Raw genomic sequence first — 14,918 nt, forward strand, 5'->3', positions numbered from 1 at the left:
CATTCCTTATATTATTTAAAACATATTTTAAACAATCTCATAATCTCATTTAATAGAGTTATAATTTTTCAATGTAAATTATTTAATTTGATCGGTGCCACTGTGCTACGCTGTCTTATTCTTTGAATTGAATGTAGCCTATTAATTAAATGTAAGAATTTGAAATGAAATTTAGAGCATACGTTAAATAAAATTAGGGTAAAAGTGCCCTTTATAAAGGTACAAAAAAATATTTTTTTAAAAAAAAAATGAAACATTGACAATTTAAGTTTAAAGGGAGTAAAGCCTCTGTTTAGGCTATAAAGGAAATGTAATTTTGCCAAAAGAATAACTTTTAATTTAAATAAATGTTAATTTTAAATCAGCCTACTTCAGTGTGATATGTTACCATATTATCATGCTTAATTGAATAATTATAATGTGATGATCAGATGCAGATATCTAAATCAAAGAATATGGATGGTTGGCGGGAACAAATTCGAGTGACTCAAAGTGCACCAGATTAATGAATTTATCTTTAAAAGGTACAAAATGTTCACCTGAGGGGCATCCCCCCAGACATTTTGAGCCAAATTGGTCCATGATTTTGCCTACAGTAGGCTACATAGTGTAGCAAGGTAGTCTTCAGAATTTATCATTTTATATTTACATACATTAGGGGAACCCATCGAACCCTGGATATATCCCACACTCAAAAGGAGTGTTTTAAAGCCCAAAGGAACAAAATACTCTTATAGAAGCCAGTAAAAATGCAAACAAATGCACAGAAATTCCTACAGCATCAATCTAAAACCATTTTAGACAATTAAACATCTTGAGGATTTTGCACATGCTTTACCTTGGCAACGGCGGTCTGCTTATACATGTGTGTGATGAGACTCATCACCTCCACAAACTGATTCTCACTCTCAGAGCTCATCAGTTTCTCCCACTGCTCAAAACTAGCACTCGCTTCCTGTGAGAAGGAGAGAGAGAGAATCCATAAAGGGCAGCACAATTAATGATATCGTAAACTGTCCTACTTTCCCTGTGTTTGGCAAAAAGCAGCAAGAAAAACAGAAAATAAAGAAATATGAAGTGTGAACGAGAGAAAGTGAGGGGTAGAGGGAGCGGGAGGAAGGAGACTCAATTCCCTGAAGTTGCAGAACGACTCCTTGGGTCATGTGACCTGCCCAATTATAGCGCTACAGTGACAGCAGCAGTGGAAGATGGAAACACACCGTACCGGCACCATAAATCTCCTGCGCGCACACACACATACAGAGTCCTGCTCTGCCTGCCCCTAAAACAAATGCAGATCCTCTCCGTCTCCTTTCACACGAACACTGCACTAGCCGAGAGGTGCTGCCAGGGTTTGGACATCAGACTGACAGGAAGTCAAGCAGTGAATGAAGGAAACAGAGTGTGTGAAAGACACACAACCATTATTAGCCAGGGCTCTTTTATAAGCTTCACAATGTATAACTTGACAGTAATAATGAGGTGACTAATGTAGATAGATAGATAGATAGATAGATAGATAGATAGATAGATAGATAGATAGATAGATAGATAGATAGATAGATAGATAGATAGATAGATAGATAGACAGATAGATAGACAGATAGACAGATAGATAGACAGATACTATAGACAGACAGATACTATATAGAGATAGATAGATAGATAGATAGATAGATAGATAGATAGATAGATAGATAGATAGATAGATAGATACGATAGACAGACAGACAGACACTATAGATAGATAGATAGACAGACAGACAGACAGATAGATAGACAGACAGACAGATAGATACTATAGACAGACAGACAGACACTATAGATAGATAGATAGACAGACAGACAGACAGACAGACAGACAGATAGATAGATAGATAGATAGATAGATAGATAGATAGATAGACAGACAGACAGCCAGAAAGATACTAAAGACAGACAGACAAGACAGATGATAGATGGATAGATAGATAGATAGATAGATAGATAGATAGATAGATAGATAGATAGATAGATAGATAGATAGATAGATAGACAAGACAGATAGATAGATACTATAGACAGACAGAGACAGACAGACAGATAGATAGATAGATAGATAGATAGACAGATAGATAAATAGATAGATAGACAGACAGACAGACAAATAGATACTATAGACAGATAGATAGACGGACAGACAGACAAACAGAAAGGTAGATGGATAGACAGACAGACAGATAGATACTATAGACAGACAGACAGACACTATAGATAGACAGATAGATAGACAGACAGACAGACAGATAGATACTATAGACAGACAGATAGATAGATAGATAGATAGACAGATAGATAGATAGACGGACAGACAGACAAACAGAAATGTAGACAGACAGACAGACAGACAGATACTATAGACAGACAGACAGACAGACAGACAGACAGATAAGGTGCGTTCCATTCGACTGTAAGTGGACTGCGAAGTGGACTTCACAGGGTATTTCGCCATCTTAAGTGAGATTCCAATTCGAAGGGAACGAACATGTTCAGTTCAAAGGGCACTGCAAATGGCATAGGGAATAAGGGAACCTCGAAACATTACTTCACAGGAAGTCAGTGAAGTCCACTTCAAATGATATACCGTGTTCAGGGAGTAGGGAGCAGTGAACACTGCGTAGGGACCCTGTCGAATGGAACGCACCTATAGATACTATACAGACAGAGATAGATAGATAGGATAGACACTGTCAATACAACAGAAAGACAGATAGATACTATAGACAGACAGATAGACAAATAGATAAATAACAAATTAAACAACATTACACAAAAAAGGCTTTTTGTAAATAACCTAATGCAAGATTGCTGAAGAGCTAGTGTGTTTGTAAATGTAAATGCATACATTTGGCTGTGAGGGTCAGCTAGCAAACGGGTCACAGGGTGTGTGTTTGCTCGGCCCAACTGTTCGTTAAGACACAGGTCGTTAATTTTAAAAGTGATCTGGTGAGATTTGGGTTATGATGGTAGCTGAAGTTGAACATCTGTCCCCTGGCTCAGTGTGTGTGTGTGTGTGTGTGTGTTAGAGTGTGTGCTGACAGCAGATGATTTATGAGGTCCTACAGCAGGTGAGCTGCTCTTTGTGTTTCTGAAATCTGACACACACACTCAAAACTTGCTGTACAAGCACTCCTGCCCACACACACTCATTACTTGGAGAGAGAGACAGCGAGAGAGAGACAGACAGACAAAATAATCGCAAGGAAAAAAGAGAGGCAGCAAGATACATAGAGTGAAAAAAAAACGTCTTTATCTCCAGCCAGACTGAAGGATTCTCACACATTGCCGCCCTGGTCCACAGAAAGTTCACGTGAAAATGAAATAATGGAGGAACAAGCACCTCTGACATTTTTTTTTTAGACGACACAGCAATTATAAGCCGAGCCCCGCTAAACGCGACGGCTCGGAACAGAATGTGATGATTACTAACGTCCATTCCTCTTTGAATAACATGCTGGCAGCTTGTTCGGCTGCCAAAGAAGGAAAAAAAAGATGTGGAAATAAAAGAGAGTGATCAGAGACAAGTGAGATGAAATGATAATTTGTGTTAATCGGATACTATTGCCTAGCAACAGGCACGGGGCGGTATATACTGGGGTAAATCACTATATTTAACTGCTATTGTTCTGTTAGTTCAGAACAAGTGATGGAAAAAAGTGTAAAGGAGAAAGAGAGAGACAGCACAAAAACTACTTGGAATGGATGATATCAATGCAATTTCTAACATAAGAAACTGCTAACTGTGCTTGTTTGTTCTTTCACCTGTTGTTTTTTAATGTAATGTAACGTTTGTTGTTTATCAAACAATTTTTAGATTTAAGGTATTATTGATTTAATTACTAGTAAAAATTTATGTATAAATAAAAAAAGAAATCATAAATTAATTTTTTGTTTGTTTTTTAAGTTATTTTTTTATTTATTGTTTTTAAATTATCATCTAAGTTATCATTTTTAGATTGAAGGTATTTTTACTTGAATTTCTAGTCAAATAAATACATGAAAAAACTATACAGAACTTATATATATATATATATATATATATATGTATATACATACATGAAAAAACTATACAGAAATTATGTGTATATATATATATATATATATATATATATTTCTTTTTTGTTTTATGCAAGTGAAATTATTACTTGAATTTCTAGTCAAATATATACATACATGAAAAAAACTATACAGAAATGATATATATATATATATATATACATGTATATATAAACTTCCTCTTTGTTTAATGCAAGTGAAATTATTACTTGAATTTCTAGACAAATAAATACATACATAAAAAAACTATACAGAAATTATTTATATACAAAATATTTTTCTTTATTTATATACAATTTAAATTATTATAAAAAATGTTTTATCATAAATTATTAAAAATGTTTTTGTAAACATGTTTTAATCATAAATTTTATGCAAGTTTTTACTTTTTTTATTTTTTAGATTCAAGTTATTATTACTTAAAGCAATAGAAAAATAATGGATACATAAAAAAAAACTATTCAGGAATTATATAAAAAAGTATCTATATTTTATTTTATCCACGTTTTTCCTTAGATTTAGTTATTATTAGAAATATAAGTAAAAAATCAAGTATAAAAAGTAAAATAAATTATAGTAATTATAGTTATTATTGGGGCTACCAAGTCTTTTAGTTTAATACTATAAAAAAAAAATGTAATATTGGTTACTTTGATAAATACCATGGCAAGATAACCATGATAACTTCCAAGATAAGCATGAGATTAAAAAACAAACAAACAAAAAACGATGTATTAGCATGGCACATATTCAAAAAGCTTGGTACTGACCATACTGACATAACTTTGTATACTCTGAACTGTGAATCTGTGGGAACTTGAGAAACTTGATTTGAAACGTTGTTTTGCATACCTTGGCGGCATCTTTAGGAAGGTCGAAGGGAATTCGCTGGCGTATTTTGGGTGGCAGTTGAGTCAGCACTTGATTCTTGAGTCTACGAATCATAATCTCACTCAGACGTTGGTGTAACTCGTCCAAATGAGAGGCGCCGCGACAGTCCCACTGCCGTCTGGCCCCGAAAAACCTGCACAAAAATAAAACGGAGACATTTTACTTATTCATTCTACACTACACACTCCTGCTGTATATATCCACCTCATTTCACCACAATCCTTAGGCATTATCATTGTAATGAGACCTTTTCGGTCCTAAATGTGTGTGTGTGTGTGTGTGTGTACAAGTGATTTAATTATGCATAGTTTATATTTGTTGCTGCGTATACGAATGATTGACAGGAACTTGTGGGCATGCTTTCGAGCAGCAGAGCTTTTTCCTCGGTAGATTAATTGTACTCTGAGACCCTTGTGTGAATCGCTGTCGTTTCATTTCTCCACTGTAGATTTGATAAGAGAAACAGGGGAACAAAACTCCTCTTAGATGTTCTGAACACCTCTCATCTTCATGACACAACTCATATTTTGGCTTCATATAAATGTTGCAACTACTACACACACAAACAATCTCTGTACCAAAACCTAGGCATCTGCCTACATTTCAAAGCATCATAGAGTTGTTTATAAGTGTAAAATCTATTAAAAGATATATTTACATTGTCTTTTAGGGATGCACCGATATGTCATTTTTGCCCGATTCAATAATTCTTTAGATTTGAAAGCCGATAACCGATATATTGGCCGATAAATTCACATTTCTCATTATAATTTGATGTTGTCTATCTATATGACAGACTTGGGCTACACGTTGCACTTAACTGTATTTTCCTTTTTTTTAAGTGATTCCAATTCAAAACCATCATGGCGAACATCTGAAGTGTCCATTATTTATCGGCTTTAATATATCGGCCAAATTTTCTTTTTGGGCCGATAACGATACCATTATAAAACAACATATGAAGAGTTCAGATGCAAAAGCCTCTAAGTGCCATTTGAAATTTTCTTCTAGAATGGTCATTTTTATCAAGCTTGTATATTTAAGTTTAGTGATTTCAATAAAATGGCAATGATAATTACCTATTAATTGTTATTTAAGTGAAATTACTGAACTTAAATATACAAGTTTGATAAAAATCATCATTCAAGAAGAAAATTTCCAATGGCATTTAGAGGCTTTTGCATCTGAACTCTTCATATGCAACTAGAGCCAGACCGATATATCGGCAGGCCGATATTAGGCATTTTCCAAACTATCGGTATCGGCAGTTATAATGGCCGATAAATGAATATTTCAAAAATAAAATAAAAACGGACGAAACACACTTAAACCATGTCATGAGTGTTGGAGTTGTATAGTTGTATTGGAATATCGGATTTTAAAACCAAAAAATATTTGTATCGGTATATCGGCCTTCAAAATCCTTTATCGGTCGGGCTCTATATGCAACCCTATATTCTTTACCAAATTTTAAGCAAGTGTCACATGTATACTTTTAGAAAACAATCTCAGAATGCACTGCTATAAGACTAGTGAGAAAATATTTAAGATGGAGGTTGACAAGTTAATTTCACGAGATACTGAAAAGCATCAATAAAAATATAATTAAAATTAATAATAATGGAAAAATCATAGGATGGAACAAAATTGGCAAAACTTAAAAACGTCCACACAACTACATCTTTGAAAACAATTTAACTATTTGATTATCAGTAAATGTTGCCTGAAAAATAAATGGTAAATGATAATAATAATAACAAAGGATAATAAAATGGTAGGCTAGTTGCAAGTTTTCTAATTAAATAAATGTAGTACTGTTTACTGTTTGGATTACTTAAATTGCATGGTTATTGCTTTTTATTAATTTGTCATTTGAATTCTATATTGTAGAATAAAAGAGAAGTTTTTACTTGTAGTGTGCGTTGCAGTATTTTTTGGCATAGTCGCTCCAGGTTCCAAATCGCCGTGGATACAAAGCATCAATTTGCATGAAAAGCTGAAAGAGAGAGTAAGATGTCAAAACATCAAACAATGTGAGATCATAAATGTCATATGCAGAACTAACTTTACAGTGGCAAAAAACACCATTAAAGAGGGAGACTTTCATAGTTCTGACCTTGAACCTTTGCAATCATGAGTTTATTGAAAATTGGTCAGCACATTTCTGTTTATAGCTGGTGCAAATGAATACTCTTGCTGATTGAAGCTGATTAAATCAGGTATTAAGTTCATAAATTGCAAATGTGTTTCCTCTAAGAGAAAGTCTCACAGTGCCCATTATGCTCAGTTAGCATAAACTAAACAGCGGTTATCTTGATGAATTAAGAAAACACCACTTTCATAAGCCCTTAAAAGTCCGTCTCGCCCCCTCACCCCCACCCCCCGACCCCGTTGGAGAAGTCGCTGAGCGCAAGTCGCCGCGCTCAAGTCCAAAGTCCGTCTCCAACGTCCGCAACATGGAAAAGTAGCTCAATCAAGCATATAGATAACACGCCACTTGACTAGAAAGTGGCGTTTATGTTTACGCAAAAGTCATGATGCCATGTTGGAATTTCATATAAAATGTTCATGAAACCATTTGTCAATGTTGCATTGAACTGAACGAAGGACTTTATATAAAAAATAGTTTTATGAACAATTTACACAAAAATGGGTTCTTAAATTTCTTTTTACGAATAATTTGCACAGATTTATTCTACTCGTAAGAATAGTTTTTACAAATTGATTTTTACATCATCGTTTAAGACCAATTTGCACACATTTTTTTTTTCTTCGTAAGTATGGTTTTCGTATTGATTTGCGATTAGAATTTGTAATGGTTTCGTGAATGATTGGCACAAAGATTCGTTCTATTGTTAAGAACAATTCTTTTCCAAACAATTTGCAAATAAATTCACTCTGCCCGTTATTCTGGTTTTATGAACATTTTGCACAAATTCACACTGCTCTTAAATTCAAAATTTTAAGTTAAAAGTTTTGCAGAATAGGAAATTCATTCAATAACAATGGTTTTACGAACATTTTGCACAAATTCATTTTTGTAAGATAAGAATGGTTTTGCAGAGAAATTCACTCTGCCAGTAAGAATGGTTTTTACGAACATTGTGCACAAATTCGCTTTGCCTGTAAGAATGGTTTTCCAAACAATTTGCAAAGGAAATTTACTTAGCTTTTGAGAATGATTTTCCGAAGTTTACACAAATTTGTTCTGCTTGTAAGAATGGTTTTGTGAAAAATTTGCTAAGAAATTTATTCTGCTCGTTATTCTGGTTTTATGAACATTTTGCACAAATTCACACTGCTCTTAAATTAAAAATTTTAAGATTAAAGTTTTGCAGAATAAGAAATTCATTCAATAATAAGTTGTTTTACGAACATTTTGCACAAATTCATTTTTGTAACAATGGTTTTGCAAATGATTTGCAGAGAAATTCGCTCTGCCAGTAAAAATGGTTTTAAGAGCATTTTTCACAAATTCGCTTTGCCCGTAAGAATGGTTTTCCAAGCAATTTGCAAAGAAATTTGTTTAGCTTTTAAGAATGATTTTCCGAAGTTTACACAAATTTGTTCTGCTTGTAAGAATGGTTTTGCGAAAAATATGGTAAGTTTATTCTGCCCGTTATTCTGGTTTAATAAACATTATGTACAAATTCACACTGCTCTTAAATTTCAAATTTTAAGTTTAAAGTTTTGCAGAATAAGAAATTCATTAAATAACAATGGTTTTGCGAATGATTTGCACAAATTCGCTTTGCCCATAAGAATGGTTTTCCAAGCAATTTGCAAAGAAATTTGCTTAGCTTTTTAAGAATGATTTTCCGAAGTTTACACAAATGTGGTCTGCTTGTAAGAATGCTTTTGCGAAAGATTTGCAGAGAAATTCGCTCTGCCAGTAAAAATGGTTTTACGAACATTTTTCACAAATTCGCTTTGCCCATAAGAATGGTTTTCCAAGCAATTTGAAAAGAAATTTGTTTAGCTCTTAAGAATGATTTTCCGAAGTTTACACACAAATTTGTTCTGCTTGTAAGAATGCTTTTGCGAAAAAAATGCTAAGAAATTTATTCTGCCCGTTATTCTGGTTTAATAAACATTTTGCACAAATCCACTCTCCTCCTAACAATGGTTTTACGGTTGATTAGTAAGACTTAATTAACAAACGATTTAAAGAGAAATTCAACTAGAAATCACAATTTTTTTTAAAACTCGTTGAAACATATTTTTTGTATGTCTCAAATTAAATGCCCGAAAATACTGTAACTAAATACGAAAATTCAACGTCCTTGTTTTCGGTTCACCAGAAATACAGAGAACTTATTTTCAATGTTCCTGCAGCTGAACAATTGACATCCAGATACAGAACAAATGACGTATTGTTCCATCATTTTTATTGTTTCAATTTAAATATAGTGTCCATCCCATTTAGAGTCTACTAGAATTCAGAGGCCTGATTCTCGTGGTTCTAAAACTACCATGAATAAAGATTAGGACATGAAAGCAAAGAGACAGATAATGTAAAAGAGAAGGCCAAAAACATTTAAGAGAGAGAGAGAGAGAGGAAGAGAGACAGGAACCGAGTGAGACAGTGTGAGGACGAGGGTGTTTGTGCATACTACAAATATTGCTGGCACACCTCTGGACAGAGTAATAACAGCAGAGATGAGCGTTGCGCTTTTGAGACCTCTCTCTCCCTTCTCATTCAGAGCTGTGGCTCTAAAATCACTTTAAATCCTCACTTTTTTCCTCACATCACCCCTTGGTATTGATATTCCCCCTCAATAGAGGTCACTGGGTTAAATAAACACCCACACCAGCGTAATATCGAAGCAAACAGAACAAGGTGGACAAAACCACATGAAATGGGATGTCACTGGTGCCAAATCACTGGGCTGTGTGGTATAAAAGGATAAACGTTGAAAACGATCTCTTGTTTGATTGATTAATTTAATTTCGCTGCGAGTGGGTCATTAGACCAGCGAGATAGTAACTGCGTGACAAATTCCAAGCTGTCACTTTACAAAAGAAATGGGAACGACTTTACATGTTTATTTCTACCGTAAACTAATGTGCCGAGCCGGGAACTTCATGTAATAACCCGATCGTTTTATAGTGTGTAGAAGTACAATAGAAAAATAAATTATCTTAATAACTTTGTGATAATATTCAGGGGGGAAACTTATCAAAACTTTTAATCTGTAATATTATCGTACTTGCAATTTTGGGGGACATGAGCGATGACTGGAGGATGGCAAATATGTCAGCTAATGACAAGATCTCCTCCTGGTTTAGCTCAAACAAAACCGCACTGCTTATTACCAAATGGCTTAATAAATCAAAGCAAATGACAAACAGATTTGGAGGAAAACGTACCTCCTCTGGTCTGCCCAGCGCCGGGGTGCCAGTTAGAAGGATGGCACGCTTGGCGTTCTGAATGATTGGCACCAGTATTTTACTACGAGCTGCGTTGCGAGATTTCAGGTAGTGGGATTCGTCCACCAGGATGACGCCGAAACGTTGCTTGTTCAGGGCCTCCAGCAGGGGGCGGGCGTCTGTCGTGAGCAGCCCGTATCCCAGTATTGTCACTTTGCTAGTGCTGATACTCCTGCAAAAAATAAATAAAAAAAAAGGTAAAATTTATTTATATTCACTTCCTCAATAACTGTCCCTGGTCTTTTTGTGTAAGAGTCATCAATGCTTGTAACGCTACAAAAAAAACAAAACAAAATGGCAGGTCTCCATCTTTAAAATAAGTTTCTGATGATGGTGACTGATGCAGGAAAAATAATATTAACCAATAAGATCATGGTTAAATTTTCACAATTCAATCTGATTAAATGAAGTCCCACCCGTTTCCATTTTGAAAATGTCACGTTACAAAAATAGCGTCGTGAATGCATGTCTGTTGTCTTTAAAGACTTTTATACACAAAATCACAAAATAAAAGTTTTCAGCTAAGAGCAATTTACTAAACATTATTTAATTTTATTTACTGTAACATTTTAAAACTTTGTAAAAATTTGAAGAATAAATATAATTATTCGAAGAATAATTTTATCGGAAAATTATCTATACTTTTTAGCCTTACAGCTTCCTTTCTTGCCTGTTTTAAAGGGTAACTAAACCCTAAAAGAACTTTTTTTAATTAATTACCTGTAAGACTGGAGCTTTATTAATGCTGTTCATACACTCAAGTAAATAAAAAAAAAAAAATTGGTTTAATAACCAGTTCTGGAGCGAATGATGACTTTCCTCGCTCCCCTCAGCGTATAAATAGGAAGTCTCGTGAGAAGCGAGAACGAGCCAGAAACACGAACTGCTTTATGGCAATTCGACATAATTCTTTGATACTATGTATGATGTATTACCACCTCGGTAGACATAGCTCCACACGATAAAGTTGGCTGGCTCCGATAATAATAAATGCACATGAGCAAGGAGGAAGGTGCCGCAAATGAGTCTTTTTATCACAGTGTTGTGAAAATATACTCGGCAAAGCTGTAGGGGGAGCTCGATGAGAAAACATGCGACAACAAATGTGAAAATCAGCGAAGAAATTACTAGAGTTGCCAAGTTCGCCTTTAATTATACAATATATGGTGTAAAAGTCTGAGTGCTGCCCTCTTCAGGTTGAACGGTGGCTACTGCAGTTGAATTTTCCTATTGGAAGTTGTGGTGCCCTGTGATGTAAGCAGGCACCAGCTAACCACGCCCTTGCCTACAGAGAGAGAGACACGCTGGGCTCCGCCCACTTTTCCAGCATTTTTCAAATATTGCCAGGGGTTTAGTTAGCCTTTAAAAATCCCAGACGTACTTGGAAATGGGTCGAGTTACAGACATTTTGACGATTCCATTGCGAAATTCGCTTTTATACACAATATATCCCACCAAGACAAGGTAAGCTCAAATTTAGGCAAAAAATTCTCACACAACATCTCAATGGTGACGTTTACAAAAATGTAGCTTGCTTCTAAAAACGAACGGGTAAAAATGCCTCAAAATACCGTTGAGTTGGCCAAACGAGCTTTGGAAAAAAGAAGAAAAAAAAAAAAATCAAAAATAACTTTTGGCAGCGGCTATTTGCACTAAGTGATAATGGCATATTACCTTAGCGACGGCTGCTATTTACACTTAGTTTAAATAGCAATAGATTCTATACACAGTAAGTGAAATTAGCGATATATTCTATTTACACTAGGTAAAAATAGTATTTTCTTTGCAATAATTGTAAATAGTAGTTAAACACTATTTATACTTACAAATAGTGGCAGATAATTCCCTTTTCTAAAATTTTCTTCATTTTTATTAAAAGTAACTGCCTTTCCGATCTGATTTTTGATGGGGAAAAGGAGTAGAGCAAGTTCGGCGAATTTGAAAACAGGTCAATTCGCCTCAAAACGTTCTGCCACGGCTTATTGGTGACAATCCCGCGTCTTGGACAGAGTTTTTTGTCTAAAACAAAACCAAAATTTGCTCACAACACACTAGTAAGTTGTAACTCGCAAATGCGTCACAACAGAAACTGTGCCCACCTAGACATATTTATAATAGTTGATATTATTAGTGTTTTTATTGGAGCAACAAGGTCATAAACGCATTTTACAATCTTTAGCCTCACAGTTTTCAGTTGCAGACGTTTTAAAGACGCAAGCCGCACACTAAGGGGAAATGATGTTTGTGCGCTATGAGCCATTAGTTAAAATATAATTCACCATGCTGACAGGCCTTCATCAAGCTCGGAGGGAGATGTTGCCATGGTAACGACTTTACAGGTCGGCTCAACCTCGGGCCAGAATTCTCAGGGTAAACAGAGCAATTTGTGAGCCTCTTTTTAGAAGCGTCAATACCAGGCAAAAAGACAACATGACCCCCTGACTGCATGGGCTGTACAATCAATCCCAGCATCCTCTGTGGAAGGGTAGCTCTCATAAGCTCTCTGTATCCTAAGATAGAGCTAAAGTATTCTATATGGAAGATTCCTAATCGCAAAAGGCGAGATAAGTTAGGATTTCTTTAATATCTACCCAGGGAGGTGATTTGATTTCATACATCTGCGGTGTAATTTGTATCGTGGTATAATTTTGTAGTCACTGAACAGGAGATTTTAGTTCTGTTTTGTATTTCTACAGGCTGAAAATCTGCGTTCATAACTGTATGAAGCTACTCATAAAAAATGTGTCACAAAGAGGATGAAAAAAAGAAATCAAGAGATTTCTTCCTAACTTTTCCGGAGGCTTCTTCAAAGTCAGACTCAGTCATAAATTTCATGAATCAATTTTGCCACTATGATTAAACTCACACACAGTCTGAAAGAATCAATCTTTCATTTTGAGCAAAAAATCTCTTGGCCACCAGTGCAGACGTTCTCTAGTACGGTCCACTGGATCCCAATGAATTACAAACCGATGTCCTCTTTTTGTGTTTTTCAGGGACTGCAAAACAAACTTAAACGATCGATTACCCAAGATGCCCATTGAGTGTTTGAATGTAGCTAACATTTACAAGGCATAACATTTTCTCCATTTTAATGTGATGTTTTTTTAAGAAGATTATCAGATGTTTGGACAAAAATAAAACACTTAAAACAGAATGCAATGTTTTCCGGATGGTGTGCGCTTAGTAAAGTTAAATATATGAATTTATAAATACAAATAATAATATATATATATATATATATATATATATATATAAACATTTCAAATCTTTAACATTAAATATGATGTTAAAGGAGTAGTTCACTATAAAAAAAAAACTTTTACTGATAATTTACTCACCCCCATGTCATCCAAGATGTCCATGTGTTTCTTTCTTCAGTCGAAAATAAATTAAGGTTTTTATTGAAAACATTCCAGGATTTTCTCCATATAATGGACTTCAATGGGAACCAAACGGTTCAAGGTCCAAATGAGAGTTTCAGTGCTGCTTCAAATGGCTTTAAACGACACCAGACGATGTATAAGAGTCTTATCTAGGACCCTTCGAGTCATGACTCGAAAAAAGATTTTATACACAAAAAAAAAAAAAAGAGTCATTTTGATGAACGAGTTTGAATAGGAGAGTCACGAACGCTCATCACAGAACGGAGCAAGGCGAGTATTTGTGCTTATAAAACTTAAAATTTTTTATTTATTTTTTAAACGACCAATCGTTTCGCTAGATAAGACCCTTATTCATCGTCTGGTGTCGTTTAAAGCCCTTTGAAGCTGCAATGAAACTGTCATTTGGACCTTGAACCGTTTGGTTCCCATTGAAGTCCATTATATGGAGAAAATCCTGGAACATTTTCATCAAAAACCTTAATTTCTTTTCGATTGAAGAAAGAAAGACATGGACATCTTGGATGACATGGGGGTGAGTAAATTATCAGCAAAAGTTTTTTTATTTAAAAGTGAACTAATCCTTTAAGATGTTAACCTTAAAGGAGAAAATTAATTTGATTATCAATTCACTTCCTTTCCAACTGATGTACTCTATTGAACTTAAAAGTTGTCGTACATTGTATCGGTCTTGCTTTCCACCAAGTTGATGTCTCTGGGGTCGAGTTCAGGAAGCCACTTCTCCAGCTCTTCGATCCAAGGGTATTTGAGAGATGAAGGTACCACGATCAGCAGAGGCCATTCCTGTTTGAAGATATACGCCACAGAAATGGCCTGGATCGTCTTTCCCAACCCCATCTGATGGCAAAAATGGTGAGTGGTCTTAGGAGTCTCTGGGAAAACGAACTGGATCAGAGTAGAGAAAAGCAAATTGCTCTTACCTCATCTGCAATCATGCACCTGCAAAAGAGAAATGAAAACTAATAAGGCATATCGAACTCACGTTTTCAGAGTTCAGTGACGGTGACCTACCCAGACTCCAGAACATCTTCAAGTCATTCTCTAAATAATTACCCACTCTGTATCACGTTTTTAATTTCTTCCCTAAACCGATGTCCG

The 14,918-nt window shown here is 35.1% G+C and overlaps 1 protein-coding gene across 2 annotated transcripts in view; it reads right to left on the minus strand.

Moving 5' to 3' along the window:
* Positions 1–14,918, minus strand: part of zranb3 (zinc finger, RAN-binding domain containing 3) — a 63,485-nt gene that overhangs the window by 32,526 nt on the left and 16,041 nt on the right. For both annotated transcript variants that reach the window (XM_089134279.1, XM_089134281.1), the window contains exons 3-8: positions 14,741–14,759; positions 14,479–14,657; positions 10,357–10,588; positions 6,897–6,982; positions 4,948–5,119; positions 839–955 (exon numbers count right to left, since the gene is read on the minus strand). In XM_089134279.1, the coding sequence (XP_088990405.1) occupies positions 839–955; positions 4,948–5,119; positions 6,897–6,982; positions 10,357–10,588; positions 14,479–14,657; positions 14,741–14,759 (805 nt within the window). The remainder of the gene's footprint in view (positions 1–838; positions 956–4,947; positions 5,120–6,896; positions 6,983–10,356; positions 10,589–14,478; positions 14,658–14,740; positions 14,760–14,918) is intronic.

Source organism: Pimephales promelas, chromosome 2 (genome assembly GCF_988280905.1).
Source record: "Pimephales promelas chromosome 2, fPimPro1.hap1.1, whole genome shotgun sequence".
NCBI lineage: Eukaryota > Metazoa > Chordata > Actinopteri > Cypriniformes > Leuciscidae > Pimephales > Pimephales promelas.